The following is a 22,317-nucleotide window of genomic DNA, read 5'->3' as shown; positions in this document are numbered from 1 at the left end:
GCTGTGATGCTTTGTGATCTGGGCTCCCAAAATCATAGCTCTAATCAGCTGTACTATTCTGTGATTTGAACCTGTTGCTATAAGCAGTGGGAAAAAGAAGAAAAGGGACAAAGCAATCGATCTGTCACTAGTTACCTCAAAGGAAAGCATAAAGTTACACAGATGAGATGTACCTAAACTACTGGTATCTGCTTGCTGTTGCTCCTATTCTTTTCCTGATCCATTTTTTCTTCCTTTGTTGCCTTTTTTTCTCATTTAAAAGTTTCTCAATTTTTTCTAGCTTTAAACTCTGATTATGGTTCCTTCCTTACTTCTATGTGTTTCCCCCTTTTGATTGTTTGCATTTTTAAAAATATCAATGAATTATTAATGTATTCCCTTAATTTTATAGCCTAATGGTTGTTAATAATAACTAATAGTACTAGTAATTCACATTCCTAAAACATTTTACTGTTTTACAAAGTACTTTCCCTTTCACCAGACCTCTAGTGAAAGTAGTACAAGTACTTTTGGAAACAGCAGTCTGTGAAACATTCTAAAAACATAGATTGGAAAAGGAAGTGCAGAAGGGAAGCAAACTGGGGAAGCTGGATAGCATTGGTACTGTCATGTAAAATTTAATATATACTTTAAAATAAAACAAGCTCTACATAATAAAGATTTCATGGTTTTAATTATCAAAAAAAAAAAAAAAAAAAGGTTCTCCTCTCCCAAAAAATAATCTGGCAACTGAAGTCAGGTTAAGTGACTTACCCATAGTCACACAGTTGTTAGGGTTGGTGCTGGAATTTGAACCTAGGTCTCCTAGTACAAAATTCTAGCTCTTTTCATTAAAGAAGGATACCTCCTTACTCATAAGCCTAGTAAACTTCACATGATTATCCATTCCTTTTTATTGTTGCATCTGATTCCCTCTTTCTGTTTGATTCCCTTGATAATTGTTACCCATGTTTGCATCGCTACCTTTACTTTTAAATTTTCCTTAAATTCCTTCTGATAAGAAAGGATAACAGTCACTGGAATATAATAACCATTATCATTACCTCCTTAGCCCCTTTCTGTCTTTAGTTATCTTCTAGCACCACCCTTCCATATCACAAAATGAAAATCGAGAATTTATTGAAATTCTAAAAAAAACTAGTTGCCACTTTGGAAACCAAATGCATTATGGCCTGAACAAATTCACTGAGTTTATTTATTACTTGATATCCTTAGTAATCTTCTTTGGTCTCTCTCATATAGTGAAGTAGGTAGTCTTCTCTATAGGAAAAAAAAAAAAAGTGAGATTAGGGGCACCTAGGTGGCGCAGTAGGTAGAGCTCTAGCCTTGGAGTCAGGAGGACCAGAGTTCATATGTGGCCACAGGCACTTAAAACTTACCAGCTGTATGACCCTGGGCAAAGTCACTTAACCCCGACTGCCTCACCAAAAAGCAAAAAAAAAAAAAAAAAAAAGTGAGATTAATTTGAGTCTAAAAGCCAAGGTTGGTTTTCAGGAATTATAATAATAGTAACAGGGGAAATGGGAAGAGGATAAGCATTTTTATATGGCACCTTTTTCACATAACTCATGATCATCACAGCTCTGTGAGGTAAGTACTATCATTATCCCTTTTTTGTAGTTGAAACTGAAGCAAACAAAGGTTAAGTAATTTGTCCAGAGTCACACAGCTGGTAAGCCTCTGAGGCCAAATTTGAACTGAGATCTTCCTGACTCTAGGCTCAGCACTTTATGTACTATGCCTCCTTGCTACCCTACATTTATCATGAATATAGCATTTTAAGTTGCAAAGTGCTTTACAGACATTACCCTTTAATCTTCAGTACAATCCTGTGAGGTAAGTGTTGCCATCATCCTCATTTTATGGATGAGGGAATGGAAACTCAGGTTAAATGACTTCCTTGGGATAACACAGCTTATAATAAGAAGTGAGGCAGGATTTGAACTCAATATTCCTGACTCCAAGTCTAATGTTTATTATTTGTTTTATACTAACTGTAGCACCCTATGCCTGTATAAAGTCTGCATATTTTCATCAGTCACCGATATTTATTGAGTACTTATATGCAAATCACTGCTGAAATATATAGAGATAAATGAATACAAAATAGAAGAAAAATAGAAAGTGACCTCCATGTTCAAAGAGCTCATACTTTAGTTGATGTGATAGACACTCATGGGACGAGACAGCGAATAAGAAGTCAATAGATAAGTGCTCTGTAAATCCAAAGTATGGGACTTTACTTCGTGAGTCTCCTTTGTCCTTTGGTCCCTCCTAGATCCATGGAGAAGTAAGTGGCTTTTTTAATGGGAAAAAATGGGATTGATTGGAGTCCAATAGCAAGGATTGGTTTTTGTAATAATGATAGTAATCGCTCACATTTATAACTCTGTAGGACTTCACTATTTGCTGATCATTTACATATCATGCAAAGCACATGCTCTGCCCCTCTGCCTCTTAGAAAAGAAAAATGTTCCTCCAATATTTTTTCCTTCTCTTCAACATAATTTGAGCACATCATTATATGTCTTTTCTTCTCTCCTTTCTTATCGCTTCTCAACTCAATTCCTTCATTCTTTGCTTTCTTTATCTTTCCTGTTTCTTATTGCTCCCCATTTTTCTCCTTCCCTTTTCTCCTAGGTTATGTAATGCTTCAAGCAATTTGACTTTGTATACCATTGTGTTCTAGTGGTGTTTGTTGTAAGAAAGTATGAGTCATTTTTTGCAAATCACACTTTTCCCATTAAGTACAAATTATGTTAACAGTATCTGTTTCATCTTCTTGAGAAGGCTAAGCTATTTTCATGGTGCCAAAAAAAGGCATTAGGTGTCTGTGAAGCCTGGAAATACCTACTTCTCAATACAAAATCCAGATCTGTTTTGGAACAAGCTACTAAGCTGCAACCAAGGCTATCTAATGTGGTTTCTTTAAAAAATGGCTGCAGTGCTTTTTGGCACCATTTCTCCTTCTTTATCAATCCATTTCCATTTCTTTTGTCCATCACCTGTTCCATTTGTTTCCTTTCCCATTTTCTCTGCTAACCCAGCTTCCTGTTTATCTTTTCTAAACCACCTGAATATTCTAAACATGTTATCTACCTTTTTAGTGTATTTCAGATTATTGGTCATCCTGTAATAACAGATAATAATAGCAGCTAGCATTTATGTAGCACTTCAAGGTTTGCTGTGCGCGTTACATTTATTATTTCATTTGGTCCTTATAACAGCCCTGTGAGGTGGTGCTATTATTATTCCTATTTTACAGATGTGGAAACTGCAACTAATAGAGGCTAAGTGACTTGCCCAGGGTCACACAGCTAGTGTCTGAGGCAGGATTTGATCTTAGGTCTTCCTGGCTCCAAGTCTAGTACTCCACCCACTGAATTGCCTAGCTGCTTCTTAACAGCATACCTAAGTTTGAAAATACTATAATGCAATTAAAGTTATCTATGTAAAGGTTCATCTCTGGAAATTGGTTCATTTGCAGATGGAACATTTGCAGCAATAGGACCATTATTTTTAAAAAAAAAACCACTTTTTTGGAACTTAGAGATAAATGAATACAGAAATATTTAAATTAATATTTTAAAATAGCTTTTGACTTTACGAGTTTTGAAATAGTGAAAACAAAACTTTTTGTACTACAAAAGTATTATATTTATTTCTTTTGATCTTATATAAGGTTGGCTTTTTAGGGGAAGAGGTTGTTTTTATATTTACAAAATAACTTAATTGCTTTATTATAAACCCTACATCAAGATTTTCTTTATCTTAGTTAAGTCCCATTTGACAGTTTAGAACTGGGGAAGTTTGTTTCTGGTTAGGCCATGTTTTGCTTATGAGTCAATGCATGTATACACTCATTCTTTAAATCCATCTATTAGCAATATTCATTTTGTATATTTATAACACACATATTTCTTTTTCTCTTTAATGATCATAATCGTCATTTCCAGATGAGCGAAAAATAACACAAAATTTTCTTTTCTTTCCTTTTGTTGGGGGGAGAGGGTGGAGACTTAGTCTTCCTATCTCACCGAGGCTAGAAGTAGTGTGGTCACTCATAGGCCCAATCCCTCAACTGATGGGCATAGAGGTTTTGACCTGCTCCATTTCCAACCTGGTCAGGTTCACCCCCGTTTAAATAGTATGGTGGCCCCTATTGTCCCTCATTTATACCCTAATTCCTCTTCCTCAGTGCTTACCATATGGGTGAGACTTAGTCTAGGTAATGTAGTCCACTTTAGCCCTACTCAAGCTCAGAACTCCTGAGCTCAAGCAGTCCGCTGGCTTTAACCTGTTAAGTAGCAGGATTTGTAGGCATTTGTACATCCAGCAAAATAGCAAAATATTAATAACCCTCTTAGCTTTTTATTGTTGTTTTACCATCAGTTCTCCCACTACCTCTTAGAAATATCAGAATTTTTACTTCTGCTATAGCACAAGTAAAGATAAGCTTAAAGTAAGTTTTTTCTTGAAATTAATTCTGATGTTTTCTAAAGCAAATAAGCAAAATTTCATGTGCAACCTGAATGCAAGATTTTTTAAAGCCATTTTTTAGTGTAGGTGAATATTGTCAAAATGTTTATTTGTAAGATTTATAATTCTCACTAACAAGCCACTCTTAAAATTTTGTTTTTCATTATTATTTTCGGTTCTCTCCTCTTGTAACCTCCTTTTTTGTGTTTTGTATTCCTTTAGTAGAAATTTTTTTCCAATCTGATCAGTTTCTGAGAAAAATACTTCAGCGTGTCTTAGATCCTGAATTTCTCTTTGGGAAACTACAGGAAAAGTTGTTTAAAAGTTAAATCAGTTCTCATTATGAAACATGCTAACTGCCTCCTGACAGAGAGGTAATGGATTCAAAGTGCAGATTGACACAGAAGCAGATAGATAGGCAGATAGACAGATATTTTTGAATGTGCTCAATGCAAGAGTTTGTTTTGTTGACAATATAGTTATTTATTACAGTAGCTTTATTTGATTTAAGAGCAAACTTTTTGAAGTTGGAGTAAGAAGAGGAAAAAAAGGATTTGGATTAATTTTTTGAAAAAAACGTAATTTAAAAATAAAATAGTTAATTCTGGTTTAAAAAAAGTTAATTGTATGAGAAGATGTGAGACTTATTTACTGACTATATCTAGACAATGCCTGTAACAAGTTGTAATTATGCACTGTGCAATTGGTGATGAGCAGCTGCATGCATTAAAACATTTCATACACAGATTTTGAATTGATTTACTATCTTAGGTTGATAACCAATACTTGCTTAATTGTGTGTGCATGCGTTTAAAAATTTTTTATATATTTCAGGAAGTAAATTTTCAAGTGTAACACTAATATATTGATTTGCTCAGGAAACCAAGACATAAATCTTCAAAACCAAATGTAAAAGTTATCGACTATGTAGCTAATGTTTAAATTATTTCTAATTCTACTTTCTGGCTATACTTTAATACTTGCCATTAACATATACGTTGAAAATACTCCAAAAGATTTCAAATTTTCAGAAACACTAAAACTCTTGATTTAGAGTTAGCCTTCTCATTGTTGGGTTTTTTTTTTTTTTGTTGTTGTTGTTGTTTTTGCTTGGGCAGTGGGGTTAAGTGACTTGCCCAGGGTCACACAGCTAGTAAATGTTATGTGTATCTGAGGCCGGATTTGAACTCAGGTCCTCCTGAATTCAGGAGGCCAGTGCTCTATCCACTGCGCCACCTAGCTGCCCCTAGCCTTCTGATTCTTGCTAACATTCCCTTGCATCTTGCTACTGAATCAGAATCCTCTTCATTCAAGTATATTTTAATCATAATTGGAGTTACTACCATAAATGACAACAGTATTCTTAAAAGGTGGAGAAAAATGAAGTGTTTTGCCCAAGGCCAGAGTTGTCCATACCTGAATTAAAACTGACTGCAGCCTGCTTTTTTTAATGCGCTCATCCCCTTCAAAAAGCCTTGCTTCTGAGCAGATAACTAAGAATTATATTGTGGTATTTTCTTTTATTTATAAATAATCCATTCACATTTAGTCATTGCTTCTTAATACTTTGGTGCTGAGATACTCAATCAAGTACTGATCATTATATCAAGCTTGTTAATATTGTCCATTCTGTTTTAATCATTTCAGTTGTGCTGTTGTCAATTAACTGGATCAAAGTCTTTCTGACACTCATTGATAGTGCAAGAAACATTAAGATTTTCCTGAATGTTTTTGCCTTTTTATACTTTTTGCAAACCTGCCCTTTTTATTCTTTAATTGTCTAGCTGATGTGCAAAATGTGTTTTAAAATGCTATGTTTATAATGCAAAGTTATAAACTACTTGCTATAATTTTATTTTCTATAAAAAGTTACTGTTTTCTTGGATAAGATAGATTTTTTTGTAAAGTCAGTGTTTTTAAAAAACTCCAGTCAGTTTTGTAGTATGTATTTGTGAAAATGTTTGTGCTTTACATTTTTCGCAAGATATTTTCAGTTGCTGATCTACTTTTGCTAATGTTTTTCTAAACTTTTTTTTTTTTTTTGGCCACACTGTATCTTGTTGCTTCATCACAGTTTTAACTGAAAAGCTTTTTCACACAGTTATCTTCTTACAAGAATTGTACATATCACCCCTTGGCAAGTCTGTAATTTTAGGTTTAAAAAAATAATGCAAGTTTTATAATAAAATATAAAATGTGGGAAAAAAGCAGGAAAAAATCTAGATAGATAATATTAGAAAGGAAAAGCCTGGACAAAAAGAATTTGCAGGGATGTGTATTTACAGGGAGAATGTATTTTGTATGACTCTATAAAGTTAAGAATTTCTGATATCATCCCATATAGAATCATTTTCATGTTGCTACATTTCCAAATATGTCACATAATGATGATGAAAAAGTACAGGAGAGATTTAATTTCCTTAAAATTTATCAAAATTATTCATACAATTGAGTATGTCTTCTCTATAATTCCTTAAATTTGAGTACCTTGTGCCGTCTGCTGCCCACCATATAATTTCCTCTGACCAGTCCTCTTAACTTTCTGAATGGCGATATATCAGGTGGCATCTTCATTATGGTTAAGCTGCACTAGCATGGATAGAAACCATTGCCATGTCCAACAGAACAGTAGCCAGTATTTTAACTGTCCCAGTGGGCTGTAGTTTTTTTTGTTCCAATAAATATTTTAATTCTTAACTAGTGAATGAGTTTGGAGCTTTTGAAAATATTTTGTGCTCGATGTATATTATATTGGTGATATAGTGGCAACTGCAGATAAATTGAAAACTACTGGATCCATACATTAGAATTTCATGATTGCCCATATCTTATTTGGGTCATAAAAGCAAATTCACTGAGTGAGTTTCATACTAATCAGGAACAAAAATTGCACAGTATTATTAAATAAATGCATAATTGACAAAATCTAGTTAAATAAGAAAGGGCAGAGTCTGTTGTGACATGTTTTAAATTCTTATTTTTTTCCTTCAGCTTTTTCATGTAAATAAGCCTCCAGGAGTTTACTTTGAACTTCTGAGATATATCATTTACATTTGTAACTTTTAGCATTCTTTTTTCTCCTCCTCCAAATTTTAGGAAGAAAATCAACAATTTTTCCTCTTCTATATAATGAACTTTAGTGAAATGAAGTTCAAAAGACTTTTAATCTTAATGGAGGAGCTAAAAACAGTAATGAGCATACACAGGCATTGTTGTACTAATAAAGAATAAGAGTTGAGGTTTTAGTAGGATAATATCTTTACATACATTTTTATAGTCTCACTTTTTTTTTTACTTGGGCCTCATGTGAGCCCTTTAGGATGACCACAGGCTGACCACGTGGCTTCCCCAAACCTTTTGACTCCAAGTCCAGTGTTCTTTCCACCACCTCACTCTGAAGCTGAAGTCATGGGCCTGTCAGTATATGTGAAAGCTTCTCTAGAGCACTCTCCTTCTCTTTACTCCTTTCACTGACAGGCCCACTGTTACAAATCCCCACACCCTCAATTACCACTGTCAGATAACTACCTTATTTATCTTGGGGGAATAGCCAGATACCTGAGAGCCCTCAAGTGCTGGGTTACCAGTACTAGCATTCTGCCCAGGAGGTGCCACCACTTCTAGCCTAACAGAGTAAAAATAACCTACTAAGTTACTCAGGCAGCAACTGTCTGAGTTGGGGACTTTAATTATTTTAATTGCTATCCCTATTTCCTTCTTTTTTGCATGAACACTGAAGTGCAACTACTGGTTTACTTGCATCATTATCTCATTATGGTGTTAGTCCCTCTTCCAGTGGTGTACACAGCCATTTCCTTGTAGTTAGCTCCTTTGGAAACCCAGTTCCACCAACTGTTTTCATATGTAAGTGAAAAACTAAAAAGTGTACTTGGACTTGGGAAAGAAATCCCTGGTACATACGTACTTACATGTATATGTGTGTATACACATATACACATATATGCATACCCACATATACATACGTATGTGTGTATACATGTGTATATATCTATATCTATATGTCTATATAGTTATCAAAGAACTTTAATCTGTAAGAAACTCCGTCTTAAGAAAATTCAGTTGTAGAGAAATGGTAAAGCAGCAGTTATTTATTTTCTAAGTTTTTAATTTGTCATACTTTTTGTGTCTTAAAAAACATATATTTTGATTATTAAATTTTGAAAATGCTTTCAGGTAGGACTATAATTTAACATCTTAGAAGGAGATATGGTACAACTTTCCTAATGTTATATGTAAATAATTGTGCCATTCACCATACAGGTTTAATTCTTTTTTTTCCTATGAGATACAGTGTGGTGTAGTGGACAAGAGCACTACACTGGGAACCCAGAAGCTTGATGTAGGATTAATTAGTGAATAAATTAAAAAAAAAAAAATTTATTAACCCTTACTATGTGTCAAACATTGTGCTAAGCATTAAAAACAAAGACAGTAGCTGTCCTCAAAGAATTTACATTCTATTAGAGAAAGATAAACCATGGTCAGGCCAAGGATCTTTTGGCTTGGAAAACGGCAGTGTTGGATCTAATGCTAACAATGTCACTGGGTCACAAAATTTCTGTGGAATTCAGATTCTGGACTCTTAGAGTGAAGCACTTGAACTAGACAGTCTTCTAGCTGTGTACTGTGATTGTTTCTGATTAGTTTCTCTTCTGATATTGTGTGTGTGTATATATATATATATATATATGTGTGTGTGTGTGTGTGTTCCCAAGGACTTGGTTTTGTGTATTTATAAGAATTTGCTTTTACTTTTAGATATGATGAATGGATTAAGGCAGATAAGATAGTAAGACCTGCTGACAAAAATGTACCAAAAATAAAACATCGAAAGAAAATAAAGGTAGGCAACTGCTTTTTCCAGATTAATTCTGCTTTGCTGTTAATTACAAACAGAAATGTTTGTGCTTCCTGACTTTTTTAATGATAGGTTTGTATCTTAATGTTGGTGGACTATGCAATATTTTGTAAAATGTTGTTTTTCTTCAGCTAATTTTGTCATCAAATTCTCTCCAACCCCAGTACATATTCTTTATCTCCACCTGCACCCTTACCTGAATCCTTAGAAAAGGGGACAAGGACTACATTTCAGGAGATGACAGCAGTGTTCACGAGGTCTTTAAAAGAAGAAATTGTATATAAAGGCAGCTTCAGGATTTACCTCGCTTTTTGCCCTTTTTTTTTCTCACAGCTGTCTCTTTGCTTCTTTTTCCCCAGTAGTGGGTAACCACTAAGAATATCCTCAGAGAGATTCTTGCAGCCACAATATAGTTTCCTTGAAATTAGATAAAATTGTCCCTATTTACTTTGGTATACAAGTGTTAAGGAAAGGTGAAAGTGGCAGAGCAACACATATTTGTCTTTACCTGTGCTACTGAATACTTTCAGATTCCAGTAGTAAAATGTAAATGGGGGGCAGCTAGGTGGCACAGTGAATAGAACACTGGCCCTGAAGTCAGGAGAGGACCTGAGTTCAAATCCAGCTGCAGACCAAACACTTGACACTTACTAGTTGTGTGACCCTGGGCAAGTCACTTAACCCCAATTGCCTAAAAAGAAAAAAAATGTAAATGGTAATAGAAATTCCTGTCAGATTTTTTATCAGCTAATAAGTTGTATTTTTATAATAGCCCATTATTTAAATTATGTTTAGAATTTACTCTTTCTGACATACATAAAATAGAATGATTCTCCTGAGTTCTTTCAGATTTTTAAGAAACTGGGTTGAATTGTGAATCTGACCATTAACTTTTATTCTAAAATAGGTTTGAAAACAACTTTGAGTGCTGTTGTTATTGGATATTATTGTTGCCTTAGTTGTTGATAATTTCTTTTGAAACTTAATATTCAGTAGTAAGTAGTTGGTTTCCAGCTTTCAAAGCTTGGTCTTTTGATAAATTGCCTTTTAGTATATTAAATGGTGCTATAGTGACTTGAAAGAGTAGAGGTAATCAGTCCTGGGGTCAGGAGGACCTGAGTTGAAATTCAGCCTCAGACACGTAACACTCCTAGCTGTGTGACTCTGGGGAAGTCACTTAAAACAAGATCAGCTACTTATTTCTCAATGTCAAGTTAGGCCCAGTTTATTTTTTTCACTACTTAGCAGACCAATATTTTGTATTTCTATCACACGGGGTGATTGAGACTTTCAGACATGAATCTTTGCCCCTGGCCATCTTCATTCTTACTATGTTAAGTGTGGAAACACTGCTATTTAATGTACTGATGTTAAGAGTATATAAGAACTTTTAGAAGATTAGGAATATACCAGAGCCTTGTAACCTAGTGCACATTTTAATGCGTTACTCAGTAACTGATTAGTTGATCACCAGGAGTCAGAAGCCAGTTTAGTTTAGGGCAGGATATCTTTGCTTTTAGTCTATATTGAAAAAAATAGCCTTAGTTTATCAAGTATTAGTAATACTGAAGTACTGAAAAGATCTACAGTAGGAAAAAGGACAAGGGCATAGATAATCTGCATTCTGAGACTTTGAGTGCCAACTATGTAGACTAAATAGCATGAATTAAGGTTGTTTTTTGTTCTGCATTAAGCAACTCTAGAAATTCAAATCTCCATAGATTACTTAGAAACAACACCCTAAGAGTAATTGCTAAAAAGTAGTTTTAATTGATTCTAACCAGACTGTCACCTGATTGGAAATGATAAGTTTCAAAAGTTCCCCATCTTCTGTGAAGCTCCACTGAACCCATGAAAGAACAAAGAATGCTAGACACTATTGTTGACTTTCTAGGGGAAATCCTTTGTTTTCAGTGCTAATCATTTATCATCTGAAAGCAAAAGATTTTCTCTTGCCTATCTCATGTTTCAGCAATGAAAATTTATATCTTTAAAATCAAGTTAAGTTATTTTTATATAAGTTCTTAATTTAAGCTTGATTTTATTTTGTGTTGGAAGCTTTGTGACTTCAGTATACTCATAATTTGGCAGTTTATCAAGGTTCAAAAAGCCTAACAACTGGGGGCAGCTAGGGGGTGCAGCTAGGTGGTGCAGTGGATAGAGCACCGGCCTTGAAGTCAGGAGGACCTGAGTTCAAATCCGGCCTCAGACACATAATACTTATTAGCTGTGTGACCCTGGGCAAGTCACTTAACCCCATTGCCTAGCCAAAAAAAAAGCTTAACAACCTATCATTGCTAAAGTACATTTTAGCAATTTGTAAGATCTGTTATTATCCATTAAAGTAAAGTCTTCCTTACATGATATTTTGCTTTGAAAACTTTTTTTAAAAATTTGTTGTATTCTTTATGTTCTGTATTTTTATATTTTAGAAATTAAATTGTAAAAGTAATAGTCTAAAGTTTTAAGATAGTTTATAGCATTGTTAATTATAAATAAGATAAATCACAATTTGATTAATAAATATTTCTTTTTCACCTAGAATAAAATTGACAAAGAAAAAGAGAAAGATGAGAAATATTCTCCAAAAAATTGTAAGCTTCGCCGCCTGTCAAAACCACCATTTCCAGCAAATACACCACCTGAAATAGCATCTAAACTGGATACTGAAACCAAAAATTCTGAAGAAGTTCAAGTTAAATCTGTAGAAATTACTTCTATCCTAAATGGACTTCAAGGTAAAAAAAAAAAAATCCTGTTCAATTATGTAATTTTGCTGTAAGGTAATTCTGGTTGTCCAAATTCTTTTGTTTTAAATATATTTGCATCAAATATTAGTTGAAATAAATGAGCCATTGGCCAAGGCTTAACATCTTTGTATTATAAAGAAATCAGAGGTGATCAGAAAATTTTGAGAAAGAAAATCCCAGTAGTGATACTCTACTTCTATTATCCAGTCCTTTCTGAGATCATCCAGAGCATTATTGCTATGGCACGATTTAGTAGTACAATGATTATATAAATACTCTGGGATATAGACAGTCACATGTTTGTGGCGTCATTACATCTGATGTGAAAAAAAAAAAAAAGACTAAAATTTGACTTAAATTGTTTTTCCTTTGAGGATGTTTTAATTTTTTTAAAAAGATTATAGCTTTTTTAAACCAGAACTTACTTAGGGCAGGGAGTGGGAAGAGTAGAAGTATGTAGAACCTATAATGGCAAACAATATATCCAGTGTGTTAGGATTTATGAGTACATGGCCAAAAAAAATAGTAGAGGATGAGACAGCCTGGATGGGTTATGATCTTCATTATTGCTGGAATTATCCACACAAATGAGATCTCAGATCTATTAAAGTATAAAAAGGATAATAGTGATTGGTAATAATAGTGACAATAATGGATAAAATTTAGATAGTTCTTTCCTCATAATGAAGTTTTGGGTTAGATGGTACATGTATCACCCTTATTTTATGACGAGGAAACTGAGATTGACTGAGGATAATTGACTTGCCCAAGGTCACATGGACATTAGGTTGCAGAATTAGAATTGAAATCTATTTCTCATGACTCCAGGTCCATTACTTTTTCCACTCTATAGTTTTGTGATATGTAAACATGCCTGGTATATCTTTGGTGGGCTAACATGTTTCTTTGTTTCTTTATGACCTATGCCCTACTTGTTTCTTGAAATGTTTTAGGTAGTTTAAATTTTTTTTAATGCCTGCAAAACAGGACAATTATAAATGAAAATAGGAGTATAATTAAAAGAAGCTGAAAAATGGATGTGTGGGACATTTAAGATGTTATATATCAATTAAAAATAAATTCAGCTCTGAATTCTGTGGCAGCTAAGGTGAAAAGGGAAACATGCTGGGTTACATAATTCTTACCTGATGAAAGGAATCATCTAAATTCATCTGGAGAGAAATAGGCTTTTTCCTGTTATCTTGTTTTAGGAGGAGTTGTCACATCAATAGTAATTTAAATTTATGTAGGCTGTCTCAGAAATCTTAGTTTTAAGCTTTAATAAATTTAGGAAGCATAAATGCTACAAAACTGCAAAAAGCAACATTTGGAAGGTTAATTGTTTAAAATATTGATGTTTTAATTAAATTCTTATGCTACACATCACTGCAGTTTATTTTTAACTTAGTAAAAAACTTTGATCAGTTGCTGTGCAGTGACTGAAAAGGATTATATTTAGGTAATCCTAACCTTAAGGAACAGACAAAGAATGAATTTTTATGCATACATGATAGTTTTGACATGATACCACAAGAAAAAGTCTAATAGAAGTAGATCAGGTAGCTGAGATGGCCATGGAAGAGGATCTCTTCTCTACAAGCCACCAGTCTGAGAAAGTGTTATCCAGAAACTGTTGTACACACAATGCATAATGATGGAGGCCCCCGTCTTGTTAAAACTTGAAATTTATTGTTCAGAATTCACAAAACTACGTAAAGTATAAAAGAAGTTTAAGCAAACTTTCAATTGGTGTTTTTTGTTAAGTTTGTAGAATTTATGCTTCTGAAGTTTTTAAAGCTTGAAACTGCACTGAGACTTCTGGGATACCTTCCATATATGGCTCTGCATTTTATAATTGCTTTCTTCACAACAACCCTGTGAGGCAGGTAGTATAAGCATTATCCATTTTTATATATGAGGAAACTGAGGTTTCTAAGATAAATTAAGTGACTTGCCCAAATTAACAGAAAGTAATAAAACCAAGCCTAAAACCCAGATCATCTGACTGATAGCATTCACAAATCCTTATATAATGGACACTGGGTAACATATTGGACTATGTCTCCAAATATAATTTTGCAAATGGTACAGAAATTTTCTTCAAATAAATTTAACTCACTAAATGCATTTTTGTAGGGAAGTAACATAATACCGTCCATGTACAGAGCCTTCTAATTTAATTTAATAAGTGTGTAGAAATGGACTGATGGTTAACATATGCATTAGAATGTCTCTGAAATACCTAATGCCTCAACGTCTTTGGGCATGTGGTTCAGACCAGTCAATTCATGATGAAATTCTGTGAAACAGCCATATTCTGTGTTGCTCATGAAAGAAGGGTCCATTTGCTTTTGCTGTCAGATGTACATGATGAAAATTGTTGTTCTTTGGTGAAAGTTTGTTGTATATTCTCACCCAGATAGAGGAGTACCTTCTACATGTAGGTAGGTGCCTATGGTGATCTACGTTTTTCTAAAAATAAGCTTTGAATCTGTTTAAGTACTAGACTAAGATAATTCGGGTAAAGCATAGAAGTGACAATTTGTACATGAAAAATATTAAGGACAGTGGTTAGCAATTAGCCACCATGATCATTCAAGAATATTGGTATGGGACTTTTAGAATACCATGTTTTGAGAGGGACTGCATCATTAAGGACCTAGCAGGATGAGTTAGCAGCAAAATATATACCTAACTAGTTAGATAAATTGCACTAGCAGATGGGATTATTTTAGTAATGCCCTCTTGGAAGTTGGAATATGTCTGCCAGATACACTGTCTTTTAGTTAATATAATTGATGTTAAGCTGTTCTTTCTAATGAGAGTAATCTATACATGCTGCTTTTACTTCCATTTACTCCTCAACTATCTGTATTTCCTTCTCACGACTCTACTGAAATTTTTTCTCCAAGGTCAACAATGATCTTTTAATTGACAATTATAATACTTTTTCTCAATCCTCATTCTCCTTATGAGAACATATTGACCAGTCTTTCACTGATATGCCTACCTTCTAATTCCTGGACACATCTGTCTTATAATTCTCCTCTTTTCACTTTAGCCACTTCTCCGTTCTCTATTGTTGGTTCCTCCTTTTCCTCCTATCTTTTAATTGTCCTCCTCTTTCTTCTCTTCTTTTTCTGCCCTCTCTCTCATCACTCTTTACGTCTGTTCTTGCGACTTCATTTACCATCTCTATGCCAATCACCCCTACATTTATTTCTGGCCCTAACCTCTCTGTTGAGCTCCTGGCTTGAATTTCCATTTACCAGGTGGATATTTCCACCTCAATTACACACCACATACTCATGTTTAATACATGTAATGTAAAGTTGAATTTATAATCTTCCCCAGAAAACCAGACTCTCCTCTTAACTTGCAGTTGGCTTTTGATAGCACCACAATTCTTCCCATCACCCAAACTTGAAACCTTGGATTCATTTGTGACTTTCTGTCTTTCCTTACTTCCTACATAAAATTGATGGCCAAGTCCTTTTGATTCTACCATATCTTTTGTATCTCTCCATTCTTTTCACTTCCACTGCCACCACTCAGGCTTTTATTATTTAGCTCTTGCCTGAACTAATGTACTGACAATCTAACTGGTATCCCTGCCCTTCAGTGTCTCCCCTGTAGGAGGCATCCTTTATATCTTTATCAAGATTATTTTTCTAATGATGTATGCTTTGGATTGGCACTCTCCTGCTCAGTGCCTCTGCAGCACCTACTAAATATAGCATAGACCCATTAACCAAATTTTCTACTCCCTCCACAGTCTGTCTCTAACCTCCCTTTCATACCTTCCCCTTCATGTAATCAGTGTTGTTACCAGATTGGACTCCTTGCCATTCCCTAATCTCACAGTACCCTCTCTTCCTGCCTCCATGCATTTGTGCATATTGTCCCTTGTACTGGGAATATTCTCATACATCTATCTGTTGAAATGCTTCTTTTCCTTTAAACACCAAATTATGTGCCACCTCTAACATGAAGTCTTTTCTCATCTCTTCCATCCAGAAATGACCCTACCTCCATTGTTTGACCCCTCCTTTGTACTTGTTATAATCTAACTTGTATTATAGTTGTGTGTATATATGTCTTTTTCTTTCCTACTGGATTGTAAACTCCTTGAAGGCAGTGACTTTCTTTTTTCATCTTTGTATCCCCAGTGTCTTGCACATAGTAGGTGCTTAATAAATGTTTGTTGACTGAAGTTTAATTAACCAACAGGTTCAGCTGCTTTTTAAAGCTACTTTAGGTTCATGGTATTAAAGTTCTGTCACCAGCACAGAGGAGGTTGCTTATCTTCCTTTTGCTTTGCCAAGAGGCTATACATCCAGCTCATCTGATAGTTATATCAAGTTATTAAAATATAAGTTAAAAAGGAAGAAGTGGATAGTACACTGTTTATAATTGAAATTTCTTGTGATAAATATTTATGGCTACTGTGATTCTGGTGGTAATGTTACGATGCAGACTTTGAAAAAGCATTAGGTGCCTGGGATCATACTAGGATTGTAGTTTGAGCCAGAGGTGGTACCCATATGAGTACCAAAATCTGCTGAGAAATTAATGAATACTGTAGAAAGTGTTAAATTGTTCTTAGTTGCCTTCTTGGTAAGACAAAACAAATTATAGCATTAATCAGATGTGTGGAATAGATCCTGCTTGTTCTCTGTGCCAAATATTGAGAAGAAAGAAAGCATAGAATGAATTTCAAAGAGTTGTCTTATTAAATAATGGGTAATTGAGGAAATAGGGTTTGATGATGGGGTTGAATTCTCTTGCCCATACCAAGAGGGCAACTGTGTCTGTATGGCTAATTGGTAAACAATTTGACAAAGATTGGTACTCAAAGGCAGGAAGAATTCTGGTAGCAAGAAATGCTTTCCAGAGGAAAGGCCTTTTTCAGCATTAAATGATTAATTGGATATTTTAAAGTGAATATAGTTATTGAATCCCAGCTAGGGAGAATACTGCAATCCATAAAATGATGAGAGAACGTCAGAAAATCATAAGATTAGGAGAAATAACTTGTCTGATAATCAACAGTTATTTTTGCTTCCTCTTATCTATTCCATGGTTGACAATGTTCTATCAGATTGTAAGCTCCTTGAGGGCAAGAACTGTGTTTTATTGGATCTTTGTGCCTCCCTTACCACTTTGGATGGTGACTTGTATAGAGTGGCCACTTACCAGGTGTTTGGATCAATGAAAATCTACTTCTATTACTGTCCCTAAGGACTGACCCTAAAACAGTCTTTTCGGATTTGTATTAAAGTTTTAAATATAGCTATTGGTTAAGTATATATATGCACACACTATATGTATGTATAAGGTGTGTACATATTAAATAAGTCTATGTGTAACTTCATCTGAGCTTTTCACAACTCATTTTGGGAGAATGGATAGGAACTGGGGCAAATTCATATGTTAAGACAGTTGCATCATCAAATAAAGTAAAAGAATGATGTTTTCTAAGAATTTTTATATTTTCAAGAATTCAAAAATATTTTTTTAAAATGTATCTTCAGTGTAACAGCAGTTGTCTGCCTTGTTACATTTTGGTTAGCTTAATGGATTCCTTACTATGTGAACCAAGCACTATCATTTTTAAGGTTCAAGTTTTATGATTCAGGACCGGCAAACTACCTGCTCTTATACTTACCTCTTTCTTTTTTTCCTTCTTAGTAAATTTTCTATGGGGTGCTATCAAATATTTCTAGTAGATGATTTTATATGAAGAAACCTCTGAACAAATGTAAAATTTAAGATTTTTTAAGATGTACAGTTTCACCTTTATTCTCTTAGAGAATGGGGAGCCCCACAGACAGTTATTTTTTAGACATATATTGCAGGCTTAGTCCATGAGGGATGAGACCACAGTGTGCCTATAGCACCTGGAATAATGGTCTTCAAAAAGTAAATATTTAACAAATGTTTGATTCAGTATACACATATATATGCTAAGTCATTATATTTAAAGTGTTTTATTGGGTTTGCATACTATTATTATGCCTTAAGAAGAAAGTTCTAGAATAGCTCCTGTTTGTATGGTACTTTATAGTTAATGAGTGTTTTGTGAACATCCGACTTGAATTTCATATCACCCCTTTGGGTTAGTAGCATAAATTTTTCAGAGAGGAAACTGAAGCTCAGAGAGGTTAAATGATTTGCAAAAGGTCACACAGTAAATAAGTGTTGGAGCTGAAATCCATCCAAAGCCTTAGGAATCCAAGTCTAGTGGTTTTTTAATAAAACTACATTACCCTCTCTCCTGAGATAGCCTGACATTTTATATCAGCCACAGACTTCCTATAACCCTTCACAATCCTAAACTTGAAGTTTTAAAACAAAGTGATGGAAATCCATCCTTGGCAAGATTTTTGGGTAAAACTTTGTTATGTAAAAAAATAATAATAATGGAATATAACTGCTAATCTTGCTTTTATTTTGTATTAAGACTAGTTTTTTTTTCTGAAAAATATTTCTTCATATTGAATAAAATGAATGGTTTTCTAATATATCTGTGTTATGTGTGTTCGTATAACTGGTCTTGTCATCTTATTTTAATAGCTTCTGAAAGTTCTGCTGAAGACAGTGAGCAGGAAGATGAGGCAAGGACTCAGGACATAGATAATAATGGCAAGGAAGAGTCTAAGGCTGACACTGTGAGCCATGACAAAAATGAGCTTAGTCCAAAAGAGGAACAGAGCAGTTTATCTGTGCCACAAGAAAACAAAATCCAAACAGATTCATTAATACCCAAGTCAATATCAAAATCTCCAGAAAGATTACGAAAAGACTTAGAAGAAATATCTGAAGATACTGATTATGAAGATGAAGTCACAATAAAAAGAAAGGAACTCAAGAAGGAGACAACAGATAAATCATCAAAGCCTCAAGTAAAACGTGGTAAGAGAAGGCATTGCAATACAGAAGAATGCTTAAAGCCTGGGTCACCTAGCAGGAAAGAGGAGAAACCTAAGAGCAAAGAATCCCTTTGTTTAGAAAATAGTAGCAACAGTTCCTCTGATGATGATGAAGATAAATCCAAAGCAAAAGTGACACCAACTAAGAAATACAATGGTTTGGAGGACAAAAGGAAATCTTTAAGGACAACTGGTTTCTATTCAGGGTTTTCAGAAGTGGCGGAAAAGAGGATAAAACTGCTAAATAACTCTGATGAAAGACTTCAGAACAGTAGAGCTAAAGATCGAAAAGATGTCTGGTCAAGTATTCAAGGACAGTGGCCTAAAAAAACACTTAAGGAACTGTTTTCAGACTCAGATACAGAGGCTGCAGCTTCACCCCCACATGCTTCCCCTGAAGATGTGGCCACAGAGGAGCAGCTACAGACTGTGGCAGAAGAAGAGAATGGTTCACCTGGTATTGAGTTAGAGAAACCATTACCTGTTAATTTAGATATTAAACCTGTGGAGGAAAAAAGCACTGAAGTGAATGATAAGAAATCAGAATTTCCGAGCAGTGGGAGTAATTCAGTGCTAAATACCCCTCCTACTACACCTGAATCGCCTTCATCTGTAACTGTAACTGAAACCAGTAGGCAGCAGTCAGCTGTGACAGTGTCAGAAACATTGGCCCCAAATCAAGAAGAGGTACGCAGTATCAAGAGTGAAACTGATAGCACAATTGAGGTGGATAGTGTTGCAGGGGAGCTCCAGGACCTCCAGTCTGAAGGAAATATCTCTCCAACAGGCTTTGATGCTAGTGTCAGCTCCAGCAGTAGTAATCAACCAGAACTGGAACATCCTGGAAAAGGTGAGGAAGAAAACTGAGAGCTGAAAATGCTAACTTATTTAGAATTTCCCTTCTTAAAATTTTAATGCTTTTGCAGTTTCTGTTGCTATAGCTTGATACATTTAAGGGAAGTACTAGTGTGAACATGGAAAGACTGATAATTGAAAGGTGTATTGTTAATGGACAACAGAATATATTTAATGGCCCAAGAAGGCTTTCATGTTCTTTTCTTGAGCAGTCCATGAAATTTCACAGTGTACCAGAATGAATCTTGGAAATTGCACCCCAAGCCCAAACTCATTTGCTTATTCATTTAAACAGTGGTTGACTGTATAGCATGAGCTGCTTGAATATATTTTTGTAACATTGTTTTTTGCAGATATGATGTGCAGTTTCTCACAAACATTTTGATTTATTGACAGACCCCTCCACCTTTAACCAAATACTGTATGTAGGGGTTTGGAGCAACCAACTTCCAGGCACTGCTTTCCTCAGACAACCGTGTCAAACTGATTTTCAAGCCTGGCTAACTTGTGTGAGTTTGTAAAGGAATTTGATGCTTTCTTAGATGCATAGCTCCCAAATTGAAGGACCAATGTGTATGTTAGTAGTCTACAGTAATCCATTTTGATTTTTGCTTTCTCAAGTGAAGAAGTTGTCAAAATTGGAAATTCAAATCGGTATCTTCTAAAAATTTTAGAACCTTTATATGACACAGTAGCTATACCTCTTATCATCCTTTTCCTTATAAACCACTTTGTTCAGGTATCTGTAAGTCAAATATGTATTGTGGGCTGAAATTTGGTATAATACAGCTTGGTTTTGAAGCATTTTATGAAAAAGATAACCCACAAAATTTTAGTCTATCATTTTTATTTTGGTCAAATTCTACCTTAAATCACTTGAAATATGAAATTTTCTCACCCAAATCATTATTTGTGGGTTTTTTTTTTGATAAATGATTTTTTTTTCTATTTCCCACATCCATATAACTACATTGTTTAATGATATTGGTACATCCAATAGAATTGAATTACATGGGTATGGTATGACTTTTTAAAATGAAAGAGTCCTTTGACACAAAAAATAGATTTTGCTCCAATAGCGATGTAATTACATTGAAAGTTTTTTTTTAAATAATTAAATTCCCAAGAGATAGTTTTTCCATACTGCTTTTCATCTCTGAAAAACATTTAGTTATGGAAAAATAAAGGCTATAACAGTTCATATTTTGTAAATTAGCAACACCCTTCCAGTTTTGTTGTTGAATACATAAAAACATATAAAGCATGATAGCATGTTCCCATATTTTGGTCACAAAAGACAAACTGTTATCTGAAATCAAAATTTGCATAAGCCACTTCTGGCCTTTTTTTTTTTTTTTTAAAGAAATTATTTTCCTTCCAAAAATAATGATCTCATTTTTATGTAGCTTGTTGACTACTAAATATTGCAGGAGCCATGCTATATACTAAAAATAAAAATGTAAATCTTTAGCTTCCTCATACAGATTTGTTTGCTGTCTTTGTAAAGCAGTATTTTCACTCATAATTTTTAAAAGCAGAGAAGAAAAGATTCTAAATGAAAGAAAAAATCTGGGTGAGACATTTTACCAGTTGTTAAAATTTTAAGGTCATGTGTTTCAGAATAGTCAATATTAAAACCACCTTTTCCTCTCCTTACATTGTAATGTTGTAGCATCAACCACAAGTTATGGATAAGCTGTGACCCATAAAATACTCTTTAAGAAAGTTGAATTTTACATAAAGTGCCACTATATAGGTTTGACCTTACCACTGGTGACATGATCTAAGAAACTTTATTCAGAATGCAAGGCATCATTTTTTTTACAAGATGAATTAGTATTATTATCAACAAACATTTATTGAGTGCCAAGTGTGCATAGGGCACTGTTCTAGATACAGGGGATCTAAAGAGAGATAATGAAACAATCCCTGCCCTCAAGGAGCTTATGATCTAGTTATAGGATATATACACTTAAAATATATATATGTACATATACACATATATATGGTAGACTATATGAAAGGCCTAATTAGCAGACTAGAAAGTAAATGCTATAATTGAGTGGTTAGAGTGCTTAGTCAGTGAATGATATGTGTACCTGAGCTTTGAAGAAAGGATAGTAATTAGATATAGGATCTGAGTAAACGTTTCCATCAAGAAGACAAAACTTTTTTAAACAGAAAATTGTTGTACTGGGTTTGTAAATGATGTGTGTTATCCAGTGCCCTGGAATCCACATAATTTGTGTTATAAATTCATTGGTTTATTTTCCCAAGTGTGAATTGCTTCTAAAGTGTTCCTGTTCATATTATTGAGGGCTAATTAGAACTCAATATTTTTAATGAATCTTAACATATTTGTTTTCAGAATGGGTAGCTACATAATTTTCATTTGATAATTTGGATGTTCTAGGTGCTTATC

General features: G+C 34.3%; 1 protein-coding gene across 5 annotated transcripts in view; it reads left to right on the top strand.

The window, feature by feature from the left end:
* The window catches only part of LOC114049727 (AT-rich interactive domain-containing protein 4B), a 196,399-nt gene that overhangs the window by 148,501 nt on the left and 25,581 nt on the right, over positions 1 to 22,317 (top strand). For 3 of the 5 annotated variants that reach the window (XR_003569903.1, XM_027871108.1, XM_027871107.1), the window contains 3 exons: positions 9,259 to 9,343; positions 11,901 to 12,096; positions 18,685 to 19,890. Coding sequence is in view for 4 of the 5 variants with exons in the window: in XM_027871108.1 (XP_027726909.1) it covers positions 9,259 to 9,343; positions 11,901 to 12,096; positions 18,685 to 19,890 (1,487 nt within the window). In the remaining variant the exon portion in view is untranslated. Of the gene's footprint in view, positions 1 to 9,258; positions 9,344 to 11,900; positions 12,097 to 18,684; positions 19,891 to 20,291; positions 20,405 to 22,317 lie in introns of all 5 variants that reach the window. The other 2 variants (XM_027871109.1, XM_027871110.1) reach the window with 2 other exon arrangements.

This window comes from Vombatus ursinus, unplaced genomic scaffold, assembly GCF_900497805.2.
Source record: "Vombatus ursinus unplaced genomic scaffold, bare-nosed wombat genome assembly UNPS02014798.1, whole genome shotgun sequence".
NCBI lineage: Eukaryota > Metazoa > Chordata > Mammalia > Diprotodontia > Vombatidae > Vombatus > Vombatus ursinus.
Note: the sequence above shows the minus strand (reverse complement) of the source record. Positions and strands in the feature narration are given on the sequence as shown.